This window comes from Branchiostoma lanceolatum, chromosome 5 (assembly GCF_035083965.1).
Source record: "Branchiostoma lanceolatum isolate klBraLanc5 chromosome 5, klBraLanc5.hap2, whole genome shotgun sequence".
NCBI classification, from domain to species: domain Eukaryota; kingdom Metazoa; phylum Chordata; class Leptocardii; order Amphioxiformes; family Branchiostomatidae; genus Branchiostoma; species Branchiostoma lanceolatum.
The window spans coordinates 11,443,049-11,458,541 of NC_089726.1; the positions used below are offsets into that span (position 1 = coordinate 11,443,049).

At 40.4% G+C, this 15,493-nt stretch overlaps 1 protein-coding gene across 9 annotated transcripts in view; it reads right to left on the reverse strand.

Moving 5' to 3' along the window:
• The window catches only part of LOC136435096 (FERM domain-containing protein 4A-like), a 56,041-nt gene that overhangs the window by 7,807 nt on the left and 32,741 nt on the right, over positions 1-15,493 (reverse strand). For 6 of the 9 annotated variants that reach the window (XM_066428309.1, XM_066428303.1, XM_066428308.1 and 3 more), the window contains exons 9-18: positions 13,389-13,454; positions 11,981-12,038; positions 9,369-9,398; positions 8,633-8,719; positions 6,635-6,711; positions 5,733-5,837; positions 4,148-4,286; positions 2,654-2,819; positions 563-699; positions 60-185 (exon numbers count right to left, since the gene is read on the reverse strand). In XM_066428309.1, coding sequence (XP_066284406.1) covers positions 60-185; positions 563-699; positions 2,654-2,819; positions 4,148-4,286; positions 5,733-5,837; positions 6,635-6,711; positions 8,633-8,719; positions 9,369-9,398; positions 11,981-12,038; positions 13,389-13,454 — 991 coding nt within the window. The remainder of the gene's footprint in view (positions 1-59; positions 186-562; positions 700-2,653; positions 2,820-4,147; positions 4,287-5,732; positions 5,838-6,634; positions 6,712-8,632; positions 8,720-9,368; positions 9,399-11,980; positions 12,039-13,388; positions 13,455-15,493) is intronic. The other 3 variants (XM_066428305.1, XM_066428311.1, XM_066428312.1) reach the window with 3 other exon arrangements.

Here is a 15,493-nt window from a genome sequence, read left to right on the forward strand (position 1 = left end):
TTTTAGCTAATTCATAATTGCATATAACCTTTTTATAAGAGTGACATTTTTGAACTGACCTGTCCTGCTGACCCCTCCACCACCTTGCTGGAGTAGGTAAATGCTGTCCCCACCCTCCTCCTGATCTGAGGTGGACTCTCCCCTGGCTTGAGGGGTATATCAGAGGACAGCACTCCTGTGATTTCCTGAATAACAAAGGGAAATACCTGGTTAATGTGTGTACACTGAGGGGCATGTACCTGCACATGTCTATGTCACACACACATTTAAGATTTCTTAAGAAACTAGATTTTTCTTTTAAATGCAGGCATCTTACTAAAGGACATTTTTTGTTTAGGATAGTCACAATGTACACGTATCTTACCAATTAATTATTTACCATTGGGTACCTGCCTGTGGCACTGGCTGCAAATACACCTGATATTATTATTATTATTATTTACCAGCACTTCACACAAATGTACATCGTTCATGTCTGAAGAAAAGTTTACACTCTGAAATAAACTGAAGCTCCCCCTAGCAGCTCCAAAAATTACTACAGGCACAATGGCAACACCCTTACCGCTTCCTTGATGCAGAGCTGTTTGAGAGCTTCTGTTTTCAGCTTGAGCTGGTCCTCCAGAGTCTCTTTCCTGGCCCGCAGTGCTGCATACATCTCCCGACACAGTTGCTTATGGGGTTCAGACTGATCACTGGAAACTGAGGAAGGAAATTCCAACTTGTAGGTTGATTCTTATCACTCTATCATCAGTCTATGACCAGTTAACCCCAAATGTACCAACCAAATAAAAAAAGGGTGTTTCCTGGTGGAACTATTTTGGTAAAAGTAGACAAAATCTGTTTAGAGAGGACAAGCACCATACACTGGCAGACAAGGAAACAAACTTCTGATCATCCTGATGACTACTTTCCAGTTTTTATCATAAGACAGGAAGTGGAATAGCCCTGGGCATTGTCCACCACTCTACCTTCTCAGCATTCTTACTCATTACCTACAAAAACGGAGGCTTTACAGGAAGTTATCAAACCCAGGAAGCCTGACACAGACTCTCCAACTGGACAGTAATGTGACTAGAATTCAAACTTCAGGCATGTAAGAAAACAAAAGGCATGAGGTTTTTAGACCTTATCATCTGACATTATACAACGTTCTTAGAGTTAAAATTTGCATCCTGTAGTCCTGTGGGGTACTGTATTTTCACCAGACACAAAACACTGCGAAATACATCAAAATGAAAAATCCCAGAACCAGGAAGACAGTGTTGGAAACCCAATCCACCTTCCTGTCAGGAGCGATGTACTCAGCCTCCCCTGTAGCAGTTTGTTTATGTGTAGGTCCTCATTGTTGATACTACACCGACACCACTTGCCTCTCACAGACCACATGTGAACATCTTCCCACAAGCACTTACCACCAGAATACATTGAGAAAGACCTCCTTGCTAGCCTCTTCCTATTTCTGAGACTCATTCTGGACTCCTTCCTTTAGCAATCTTGAACAGAACTGACCAACAAGACAGTGCCTGGAGGCACATTCCTCTGATTCTTGTACCCGGGTTCCTTCTTGCAGACACATGTCTCAGCCCCAGGATTATTTGTCTTTGGCAAACCTCATCAGTGTAATTTGGAAACGGACCATTTCCTGCTGATGTCAACCCAGGGAATCGCATCATCACTTTCTACAGTACACTCACCCACAGTTCAATTTGATCTCTACTACACATTTTTACCCTTACACTGAGGCTTTCCCTTGTTGGACTTGTGATAGAAGTGCATACACAGGTTGTCTTCTGTTTGCTTCTGACCAATAACAGACCCACAGGCATATATCACCCTGACTACAAGGTAAGCAACCCTGACAGTTATCAGTCTTCTTCTACAAAAACACAGGCTGGACACATTCTCTGACAGACTTATGTACCAGATGCAACAAAAAATCTGAGGTCCATGTAAAACATAAAATTCTTTGCTTTATGATACAGTATATTTTTGTCTGTAGCAAATACAGTTACTGTTACAAGGACTTCACTATCAAACATAGATGCCCCCACCATAGTATGGTTGAGTCCCCTGTCTCTTCTACAATTTACAGTACCCCAGTTCCACAGAATCAATTTACTCAGCTCAGTTTGCTCTTTTGGCAGCAAGCACACGTTATAAACCCTTTGCCCATGATTAGTTTATCGAACAACTATGTCCAGAATGTTTAACCTTAGAAGTGTTACAAGCTGATATGAAGCTTCCCAGTTATTCTCCTTAGCCTTGACACTGGGAGGATTACTGTAACTCTCTGTTTGCAGTGGTTTTGGGTTAATGATTTTAGCGATGACTTCACTGCTAATTTAAAACCTATGTTTCCAGTAAGATACAGTATGTGATTATAGTACTACTCCAAACTTAAAACCACTCAATTTTCTCCCTATACTGCAATATCAAAATTTAATCACCTCGAACTTAGAAGCAATCACAGTACTATCTAATTGTCTGCAATCACATGTCTAACATTCAAAGTCAGTTCACAGATAAATAAAACAAGTAAACATGCATTGCAACTGCATTGGAGTATCTATAAAATTATACTAGACTACCCTCATTTCTACATGAAGGTTTCAGCATCAGAAGAACACTCTGTGAAAAGTGTTTCAGTACTTACAACTGTTAGTCCTGGGCAGGCTGCCAAAGCTGGAGCTGGCGGTGATCTGTTCAGACTTGGAGGGTTCAGATGATGGAGAGGAGAGGACCAGGGAGGCTACAGACGCCCTGTTATCCGTCAGGTCTGCTGCTATCTCACTCAGGCTGCGGCAGTGGGGCAGTCTCGCCTGGGGAAGGGCACGGTCAACAACAATCAGTACAACAAAGTCAAGTTCATACATTAAGTCTTTGATTTCAGGAAATACATGCAGAACATATACATTGAAATATAATGACAGGTTGAGAATGGTTGTTCCATCAAGATAAGTTTCTTTTGTTCTGACATCCTAGGAGGTCATGAGGAAACAATGCTATTGGCAGAGGGCACAACTGGGACTTTCAAAACGGATGCAGACAGGATGGAGCTCCACCCAACTAGGAAGACTAATCCTGAACTGGAAGTCCTGCCAAACTACCATGCTTTATATCAAATTTGAATACAAGTATGGATAGAGTCAGCTACATGTATGTTAGCTGGTGGAAATAAGTGCAACAGTTTAAGTTCTTGCTATTTATGATTTGACATAATCCAATTATCTGACATGCAATGAAGCATATTTTGACAATCTTACACATTATGTGAAATTATGTGTTTTCCTCCTTACAGGGCTTTCAGAGACAATAGTTTCAAATACAACACCAGACTCGAAACAATACCAAGCTCAAAAATCCCTGTGTAAGCACCATTCACGGTTTAATTTCCTTATCAGAAAATAGAATTCCCTGAATTGTACTTCTAGTCGTACGTACAGCCAACATGCATTGCTTTCCAATGATGTCACAGGCTGTGTTATCGATCAGTTGTTCCCCAAGACTAATCTTCCTGTCAAATAAGAGCTACACTTCCTGGCAGAGTGGCTGATGTCGGCAATAACCAGTTGGTGACATGGTGGTTTAAAGAATGACTGGTGAGAAATCATTTTATGTCAATACAGACCTTTGTGGCTATATCAGCAATCTGTCTCATTCAGGTCAAATGAAAGTATGCGTGCAGTTTCTTTTATACAGTAGCTTCTTTTTACTCGATATATGCCCTGCACCACAACCTTGAATCTAAAGCACTAAAAGGACACTTGTACCCAAAGAAATTTGTGAAGATCTCCAAAACAATTTCTACGATTAGCACCCTATGTTTAAAAAAAATTGATAATAGTTCCATCTACGACAGTGAAAAAAAGCACTCTCCACATTTTAAAATGTACATGTATTTTCAACACCAATCTGGGAGAACGAAGGAACCAAAACTGATGCTAACAGCATGGAGATTATTCTGTGCCCGAGGAGGAATTGAGTAATAGCCAAGCAGATGCAAGGATCCAACTCATTCCTTGTGTTTTATGCATCTTTTCTAGTATTGCACTTTTGTGATGACTTGCCTCCTCCAACCAAGAAAACCCTGAGAATGAAAGATCCTTACATCTACTTGTAGATTATTACTATAGAGAGAGTTTGTCACCTTGCTCTGTTTCCTGTCCAGGTAGAACTGGTGCTGACTGATGGCCATGGACCACATGGACCGGATCAGGCTGGGCGAGGCGTACCAGGCGTGCACCGTCGTGCTGCTGGGGCTGAACGTGCGCCGACTCACCGACACCCTGACGACGAAATCAACAGCTCCGTCATTTCTTTAAATCAAGTTCAACAGGAGCCTATTGTTGACATTACTTAAGATGAAAAGTGGCTAATACATGAAATAAAATAATACAAATCGTAATAGTATCACAATCTTGCCTTGAAATTACAATTTCCAAACTCACTTATTCAGTAACATTGGAAGGACAACAATCATATGAAATTAATAGCAACAATTTGCTAAAACATTTTGTACTTTGACATTTGAACAGGTCTTGATGAGGTCTTGACCACTATCAAAAAGTTACAATATCATCTTCATCAAAACAATGTCAATACACAGTTTAAGAATCAACTTGAACTCAATCATGACAGAAAACATAAAAAGTATTAAAACAGAAACGTGCATTCCAGTCAGCTGGGAATAGCATGGGTTTTCAATTCAGCCTTGGTGCTAATGCTAATGACCTCAACATATAAGCAGATACCAAAAATACATAAAAATCTATAATTGATTTAATCTTTAATTGACCACTTGGTTGCTGTAAAAAATCATGAGCAAAAAAAATGACAAAAGTTTTCATGTCCTTCCCAAGTATAACCTTAAAGCTGGTTTGTTATCTCAACACACATGAAAGTTAATGTGTAAAATATCACATTTTGGTCATTTAAACTTTTTATTTACAGTTAAGTTTACAGGGACGTAAACAAGGTCAAAAATGAGTTACGCCTGAAAGAATAATTATAGAGGTTAACCACCAGTCTGTTAAACTTAAATCAGAGACGAAGCTGTGATGCAAAATTACAAGAAATTGTTTAATTTTACCATCAAAGGTGACATTGACATTAGTATCATTGCATAAACCAGACATTAAATGTGAAAGTCAATATAATAACTTTATGGATAGTGGGTTTTTCAATGGTTCACAACAAAGTGCAATGACAGTGATATGACAGTTGGTGCAAAACGAGGATGTAGTTTTGACGGCAAGTTAGTAGTGTTAGAATTAGTGACTACGGGGCACACTCCTTCCCAACCTCATTAGTGACAACTTAGATCTTGTTCCCAGAGTTTAGTACGAACACCAGATGAATCAGTACCTTACCACCTCAGTGTGCAATGTAGCATTCACCTACACCTACTATGGCACTGCTGCTACTATCTACAGTACAGCCTAACTTTGCATTCCTGTGAATGGGAGAGCTTCCAAGTGCGATGACACATTTCAAGGGGCAAGTCAACCTAAAGAAATGGTCTGACTACATAAACTCTCTTTGATGAATCTTGGAGAGGTGAACATTTCCTGTCCTTTTGAAAAAAAGCTGAAGTAAAGACCCAATCAACCCCTCTGTTAGTTGTGTGGTCTCCCATACACAATCCGAAACGCACCACAGGACTCTACCATCTGCAAGGCAAGGGGGTGTCAGGCCCCTTAACCAACACTCTCTTACTGTGCTGTGCAACTTACAGTGTCGACGGGTCTGAAATGGCGTCGGTGAGGTCATCTAACTCCTCCAGGGGCTCAGCGAGCGCATCGTCGTACACACTGTACGAGCTGAGTGCATGCACCACTCTACACGGGTGGGGGGAGGGGAGAAATGTGCGTTGGACTGGTGCCTCTCAGTGTGCACAGATCATTACCATTTCACCACACCTAAACATCACAGAAGGAGGTGCCCCTTTCTACCCCTAATTAGTCAGATTAATCATCATCTCATCACGTACAAGATGCACTTCTTAGTGGTTATTTGAGTGATCAACACACCATGATTGTTAGTCAATTGTGATTCAGGGTAAGTGTCTCCAAAAAGGACCAACTACGGTATACTAAAGGAGAAACATATAGAAAATTTGAACAAATCATTCCAACTTTGATTTTTGTCATTCCTGTAAATCCTTTTAGTATCAAATCATACATCCATATTGTTACTAACTACTTTTCTAGTGCTGTTACAATGTATGCACTATGTGCAAGTACATGTGAGTACTACTTATTTTTTACCTTTGCACAACACAGCAAGTTCTGCATGCGTGCATCAGTCTGTTACAGTGTTGCCACTACAGCAGAAATCAGTGAAGCACTTACAGGACCATCTCCAGCCTATTCTCTACAACTTACACCATAGCTCAAAACACTACTTCAATGTCAGCCTTGTGCGTAAGGAATTCTCGAGGAGCACAATCTTAAATTTTGTGTTCTGATCATTCCACAATTATTTCATAAAACAGTTCACAGGTTGATTAAGAATTTTTCTTTATTTGATTTGAATTTGGTACAGAATCATGAAAGCTAAGATGGTGGATTGCACCATGTCCATTTTGGAGACACCTTGGGGGGTTGAGTTGTTAGTGTGGACACACTGGACCTACCTGCGTGGATCGTGAACCTCGATGGAGAACTTCTTCTCTCGGAAGTACAAATTCTCAAGCTGTCTCCACTGGAAAATCTGAGGGGAAACCACACAAGTAAAACCATTAACACCTCTTTCCATATGTCCATAAACAAACAAAAAATTGTTCATCATTTAATAGAGCAGTCAGAACACATGTCCTCACCATTCCATACAATTACTGTAATATCTTTCCACATATAAAAGTCCTTGTAAGAGAGCACTCCTTTCTTCTCCTGACTGACTTCATAAATGGACCAGACCAGAGTGAAAAGGCTTTCTACTGGAGAGAACAATAGTTCAACCATACAAACTACCACAAATAAACAGTTCCAACCTGTCCACTCATGTATTCAGGAGGTTGAATAGAGTACAATGTATGTGTAGAAGACAACCGTGAAAGGCAGCTACAGTTCTAAGTATCAAGCAGCTCTGGAAGCAGTTAGATCTAACACACTAGGTTTTACCATTTTGATCCACTATTAAGTTTCCCAGGTCAATCTTCTACCACATTTAATAGTTTAGGGGTCAGGAGACCTAAGCAGCTTAAATGACTGTATCAGTGCTGACCTGTTTTTTACAGCTTTTCACATAAAAAAATGTAGGCATTTCTTTAGAAACTCATTAATAACTCATGACGTCTGAATGTGGAAGGTAAATATTACATGACCAGTAACCTTTGGAAATACCCATCTCATCAGAAAAGATTTACTACTCAGAAGAAACCTTGCGTCACAAGGACCAATATGTCTTGTGCTGCATGGCACACATAAGAGACAGAGGCTAACCTGGTCTGAATACTAGTACTGGTATGACTACTGTTGGAGGGCCCCTGGTCAACCTTCAAGTATGGTTCCAGTCAGCAAACCAGACCACCCCAAAACAATGAAGGTACTCCCAACATAACCCTGACCTCGAAGGTGATCTATGGACCTGTCATTGACTTCTGATAGGAGTGTCAGATGGTTCCTGGGCTGTCCGATCATCTTGCCTTGCAATCTTCCCACTACTTGTAGCAAGCACGATTTCAGGAAATACTCAGGGTCGACCCTGGTTACTTTTCCACAACATGACAGCCAGGTTGAAGAGCTACCTGTTCAGTGAGGCCTTAAATGAATAACTTTTTGGAAAAAAGGACAGTTTGAACCTGCACTGTGATGAATTCATCCGGACATTTCCCTAGATACAGTGTCATAAGTCCTGTTTTTCTAGGTGGAAAAGCCTTGCCCTGGGTGCCTACAGGGTAAAACAAGAAGCCCCAGACTGGGCTGAACTATCACTCATGGTTCAGGATGGGTCAGCTAAGGTCAAACTCATCAGGGAGGTCTGTGAGACCACTGGACTAGAACTGAGGGAAGGCAATGTTCTGAATATTTGATGACTGGTCCATACTGAAAATCTCACTGCCTATGTGTACTTATTATAGGGAAGACAAAATTGTGGCTTTGATGATGCTTGCTTTTCTTCCCAGATGTCCTACTATTATAATGATGACAGGTCCATACTGAAAATCTCACTGCCTATGTGTACTTATTATAGGGAAGACAAAATTGTGGCTTTGATGATGCTTGCTTTTCTTCCCAGATGTCCTACTATTATAATAACAAACATGAAACAGCTACAAACTTCAGTTACATGGAAATACCACAGAAATGGTCCTGCATGTCGAACAGAAGAAATATAAATGTATGAATGTTTGCAACTGAGTACAGCTATGAGCCATACTTAAGAATAGAATAGACTGGTATGAACAGAGGCAAATTTTCAGTAAACTATTCCAGGGCTCAAAAGCAACCATCTTTCACCAGGACTAATGATTTCTTGTAGCACAAACTTGAAACTAAGGTGGAGCTGCAGTAGTTTTGAACCTTAATGCATTCCAGTGAGTATGCTGCATGGATATGAGTTTTGTCATACCACAAAAGGTTTTGTCACAACAGAGAGTGTGTGTACATTGTACATGTCTGTAGTCACTCACCTTCCTGGGCGTTAGCTTGTCACTGTGGTCATACTGAGCGATACCCTTGTAGCTGAGCCCCAACCACCACGGGATCCCACCCTTGTCCTGAAACAGTGGAGGAAACAGGAAAAGTTAGAGCAGACTGCAAGTCAGGGTCTAGTATGATTACCACGTAGGCTTCCTTACCTGGGATTTGCTTCACTGGTTTTGTTGATGGTTTATGTAGAAAGGCCTTAGGGCATGGAAAGTACAAAGACACTGACAGCTAGCAGGAACTCTATCTTTATAATCAATATAATCAATTATGCAATAAGCAATGTTCACAGACAACATTTAGATGAAATCAGCAAAATCAAGTGATTGAAATTTGCATCAAAATCAAATAGTTTCCCCTAAGATTTTTGTTTGAATCGATGAGAAGCTCAAATCGGCCTGCAGGCCGCTGTTCATTGAGGTCATGACGGAGGAGGCAAGGGTCAGACAAAATATAACAAAGATACAGAAGATAATCTACAGCTTGAGAAATTGAAGTCAGCTGCATATTCATTGGATCATTTTATGCTGTACTAGTCAACTACATATTGGGGTATTGAAAACCCAGAAGCTAAAGAGTAGAATTTGAAGAGAAATCATTTACAGGTTGCAGGACAGGTCTGCTTTTTTGTAACCAGGGCAATCAACCGGAGAACACTAGTACTACTAGAATGGGAAAGGATGGGGAGGGGGGCATTCACGCAGTTACAGGAGCATTTACCTGGTATCTCCTTGTCCGGGATGAACATGCCTAATACAGTGGCACAAAGCAGCAGCTTTGAACTAAAGCTACATTTTCCAACCATGCAGAAAGTTAATCTTGGTTACTTGGCATCAGCATTATCTAAATAAAGAAGTCTGCAGCCATGACGCAGTACCAGTGAACATTTTGGAAAGGTTTTATAAGGAAAACATGGTCGCAGGAAGTGGTTTCAGGCAGCTGTGCAGTTCAAAGGCATTCTCTGTTTCCAAAATGATTCCCCATATTGACTATACTGTCCAACATATCCTTCTTACGACCAAAATTCATCATAGTGCACAAGAACTGTGACGACGTTCGAAGCTACACGCCCGGTGAAATTTTATCGTGAGCTTTGCCACAATCGGTAAGGCACACGTTCCACTTGAGAAAAGGAATTCTTGGCACATTCTTATCGATATGAGTTAACCTACACAGAATCTCTTCCTGGTGAGGAATGACAGATTGGCCACAGCTGATAGGCAGACAGCCAGTCACACTCCCAAAAACCTTCTGCTGTGTGTACTTCAAGTTCAACATAGTCTGTCAAAGCTTGTACAAGCCAATAACTTTTCTATGATTTTCTATTTCAATTATGACCGAAATAAGCTTGAAATTGCTATCAGCTTAAAAGGCTCACAATCCAATATTCACAGGTGATGAAATGTTAGAAGATAAGAAAATTGACCAGGGATAAAATAATTTCCTTGGGGAGATGAGTGTAAGATTTCCTTGCAGTTTGTCCTTAATGTCTGTCTGTCCCCTACAAGATGTTGGTCCTGTCAATGTCTCTCAATCCTTGAATATATCTACATTTTCCTCTCTTGCTTTTTAGATTAACATTTTCCCACCACCTTGACTTCTAACTACCTACTCTCCAAGCAGAGCTAGGGTTTCGGCTGGTTTTTAACGTGTTTTTAGGCGTTTTTGTCATGCCTTCTACTTTGTCATCGTTTTTGTTGTGTCGCAAACCCAAGCTCTGCCGGCACTGACCTCGGGGCGGGGCAAACCTATTTACTTCCATTGAAAAAAAGGTGACAGTACTCCTCCCCGAGAACCATTAGATTATCATTAGTGGTACCAATTTTACTGCCCCGGATTATCACACATCCGGCAAGTGTAGAGTGCATTCCCGGGCCGCACCGGTCCCCCGCTGACCGCCCTATTCATGCGACAGGCTGGTGTCCACGATCCCACGCCGGTATGATCATTGATAGCATCATAACGTACATTTCCATTGGATACCTCACAAGAAAAATACAATGATGCATGAACAAGACATATGAAATAAATGTGTATTACGTATCAACTCGAACTGCATTACTAGTAATTACTATTATCATTATCTCAGGCATCGTTAAATGGATTATGAACGGGAACACGTACCTTGTTTACGTTAGATGCGGTTACCAATGCCGCCGCTTGCTGCGTTCAGATTGGACGGGAACTTTTCAACAACAACAGCAAAATTGGCGACGGAGTTCTACCAACAGAGACTTAAAAATCCCCAAATGACACCAGAGGAATGTACAGATTTTTGTATGGTTCGTTCTTTGGTGGTTTTTGGATGGTGTAAATGAAGTGCGGTCACGATAGGCAAGTCATTTGCTGACGGACATTGACGCGACTTTCCAACATGGCGTCCTGATTGAGACTTTGTAAACTCCAGGTGTCTTTGGCTGTACGTTGAGCTGTTATTTTCATACGAAAGTAGTTGCAGTTAGCTAACGAGTAGGGGAAGCGTGAGAACATGGCATGAAAACATGGCCACGACCGATAGACCGAGGATTATGTCCTTGGTGAGACTGGGCCGGAAATTCTGTAGTCGTGGGGAGGGAATCTCGTGCCTGGCCGGGCACGCTTCGCACTTACTTGTGAAACGCTTGTAATGTGTTGGGGTGATTAGGTTTATTAGGCATTGAAGCTTCCGTCTGCCGGCAGAGCTTGGGTTTGCGACACAACAAAAACGATGACAAAGTAGAAGGCATGACAAAAACGCCTAAAAACACGTTAAAAACCAGCCGAAACCCTAGCTCTGCTTGGAGAGTACTAACTACCAGGCAGGCTACTGGCCCACACCTTCACAACTAAGACTTCTGTTAGCATGAGGCCTTGCCCTACATAGGTTTGTAGACCATAACTGGCAGAGAACTTGGTCCATGGGGAAAGCTGCCTTATCAGACAGCCTCTGGAGACCTAATTTGTTCCTTGACATTTGCCAAATTTGTTTTTGGTCCTTTTCTTCTGCAAGGTTAAGATTCTACTAGAAGCTTAGAAGTATCATGCTTGTTGAAAAATGAGTGTTAAAATTGAAACAGCATATAGACTACAAACTAACTGGTGTAATAGTGCATTGAACTACTGTCTATTTAAAATAAAGCATAGTGCATGATGAGAATCTATTATGAGTATCTTGTAACATATACTTCAAGGAATAAACATATACTTCAAGGAATTAAGTTTTTCTAAGATCACAGTAACTGTCAACGTCTGTAATTGTTAATGTCCATTGAACAAAACAAGACAGTGAGAACATCATGCAACTACATCGAATCAAGTTAGTTTGCAAATTCTAGAAACAGCAAGCTACTTACCTTTACTTCGTAGTAGTGTACTCCATAGTTGGGCACGCTCTCCACAATGGACATATAACTGTAGAAAACAACACAGAAACATCAGAACCCTTTGTTCCTCAATGTAACCAAATTTGGGGAGAAGAGAGACACGATCTGAGTAGACAAAGCCTGTAACTGCATGGATGGTACTGAGTTGTGGAAATGGAACAGTTTTGGCTCGTTCCTGTCACTGGCCCCTGAGAAAACGTAAATGTTGGGTTTTGCTGGCAGCAAAATGTGTCAGCCCCAATATATTCACTCCCTCTTCTGAGACACTACAGATCTGGGGACTGGTCGTTGTTACAACAAAACTGAACCTATAATCATAAACCTTGTGGCGCTTTCTGCTGCTCTTTATCAAAAGCTGGAAGTCAAAATCTTTCAGATAGAACAAGTAAAAGCCTCTCTTGCAGCACAAGTTGTTCTGAGATTAGGAGGATGAAGAAATGGGTTCCAGAGCCCCAGGCTGGTCTTGATTTGCCACTTCATGGGAATCTGTTTGTTATGGAGAACTGTTTGCCTCAGGCGTCAAGTTGAAGAAGTAGCCTACAATACCCTACATGAAAGAAGGTCTGGAGGGTCCAAATTGGGGAAAATTGGGCGGGAGGCCACCGGGGTAGGTGACCCATGTCGATATTACAGCAGGGAATAGACTGCACACCATGGCAGAGGTCAAACAGAAATCATGGCTTGCCCAGGGCTTTCTTTTCCAGGAAATAAAGACATGGGAGGCATTTGATAAGAGACAGGCATCTATATCTGTGTGTTCTATAGTATAAGTATGATGACATCAGTAGAAATCACATGCAAGGCAAATATACATTCAGGGTTTATGAATTACACAGAATTAACTTTTTAAAATGGAATTTATTTCCCTGAAACAGACTTGGTGTCATGCTGAAGTGTGAAAGAAAACTGTCCAGACTTGCTACCTTGCGTTGGTATTTGGGGCAAGAATCTTTTGGCCTTTACAAAGACAATTCAATACAGTCTTCACGTTACCTTTCTGATTGTGTGGATAAACAGGTTGTGTTTGAGCAAGAAGTCATGTATAGGCCATTAGAGCTTCTACAGTTTAAAGTATCATGAAGAAGCTAGATCTACCCTTTCAACATTTCTTCACTCAATTTGGTAAATGAACTGTCAACTGTGACCTAGAAGATCCCACAGCTTGTTGACATTACATTCCAAAGAAACAAACATGTTTAAATTCTCTAAAGCCAAGCAGAAATATCTCTATATAATCATATTGCCTATGCATTTACAATATGAGTCTTAGAAAAATGAAATTTAAATCTGCAAATATCTTTTATAATCTTTATCAAATTATGTTTGGTAATCAACATTACATGTATCTTCAGACACAGTGAAATAGAGTTGCACTTACTTGACTATTGCCTGGCCCCTGCTCTGGCCATTAAACTTCTTGTAGTGGGCTATCACCCTGTCCTCACTGGAACAAACACAGGCCACATGTTAGTAAATATGCCATGACAGGCTATAAACACTACTGACTGTAGGGGACTATGGTAGCCAGGTGAAAAGGTACCTCTTTCAGCATATCATTTTCAGTTTGAAATAAATATCAATTGGTTATCATCATTATACATAATATAAAGGGGCCAAATAATAACACTAAGAAGTAGAATGCATTGTGATTTCTCAAGACATTCCATTACTGATACATGTACATGGGATTCCAGTAAGGTAATTTTCCATATACAGTATGCCTACCATGAGTAGAGTAGAGTAGAGTAGAGTAGAGTCTTCAGTTAGGTAGGATGCAGTTTTACATTGGTCTGGAGTTCTTTTTAGTGGTAAAATTACATCAGTGTTGGGAATACACTTTCGACTGTTACTAAATTCACTAATAGTAATACCCTTCCCAGCACAATTCACACATAAGTACTCACAATATCATTTTGACAGAAACAGAAGTTCTGCATAAATCCTCTTAGCCCAAATAATTTTGTACCACACAACACATAAATCTCTTGTAATGACCTAGATCATTTTGGATGATACATGTAATCATGGATACATCCACCCTTTACCAAGAAAGGGTTGACATTTAACGATAAGTGGTCCATAGATGCAAAAAGAAAATGCTAGCTTTTAAATATTGGGAGGGGGGCAGGTCATGTTTACCTGTGACCTATTATCCATGCCTCCACATAACAACAGTAGCAACATTTCAATGAAGGTCATGAAGCTAGACAGTCCCTAGAGTAGCAACGCAAACCTAACCAAACATGCAAATCCATATTAGACATAAATCACATGGTAAAGACTCTCTCACCCTCTTATATAAGTCAGTTACCTCTTGCAAAAATGGTGTGTCTGGTTCTAAAGAATGTAGGAAATGGAAAAGCAGCAGCCCCAAACCTGCAGAGATCCCTGTGTGACTAATGACTGCCAGACTTTGAAAAATTATCTGTGTATTCCATAGGGAACAAAGGATGTTGGGAAAACCAAAGCCAATGGGGGAAAGACCATTTAGCATATTGCCTGGGTTGCCAAAGGAATTGGGTGAACAAGTATTGTTGAATGTTAATGTTGTTATCTTATGCATGCCTGACATTATGAGGTGCTATGTGTATACACCGTAAATAGTACAACTATGGACCAATCTGAAGAACATGAGTGTCACAAGACTTTTCTGGCACACACTCATCAGAAAGACCCACAGATCCTGCAGGCCTCTGGGAGTGGGTACGATGATCTGTCCCAGTCCTAATCCTACCACCCACTGTTACTCATGTGGAAACAGGCATGTTCCTTACTCCAAATAAAGAAACAAATCCATCTTATGGGATGGACCAGTAACTATTCTGGGGCAGGGGTGAAAATGGACGCCAAAACTGAAAAAAAGTACCAGGAGAACCAACAAACTTTCCTTATATAAACTAGTGTAGTGTTGAAGTTGAAAAGATAAAAGATAAGCTTCATTTCATAAACCAAGGTTTTGGATGAAACTCCCCTAAGTCATTATACATGGATAACCCCTTTTGGAATAATACAATGTAAAACAATCAATATGGGACTGATGCATAGATAATGCAATACTGTAAGACATAAATTGTAGATCTGCATAATTTGTTCTTTTCATTTTGGTACAAAGTCATTAATCAGTTCAATCCATTGCCTGTTGCCAATTACAGTAGTATCTATGCACATGTAAACATTATGTACTAGATATAAATCAAATTGCCTAAAATGAATAATAATGCTTTGGAATTGAAATAATTACATTTGTTTATCAAATTTGTTTCTGTCATTTCTTCTCCATGATCTATCATATTCAAAACCTTCCTATTGGAAATTTACAATATGTAGAAGAATCTATGACTCATACAAAGAGATTTCTAGACCTATTCAGAGGCATTTGACTTGATTGACAGATTCCAAGAATAATTTGAATCCTCTCAGAGTCTGTGAAGCTTTAACTGTCCACCAATCATCATAACATTTCAGGCATTCTCCGAATATCTA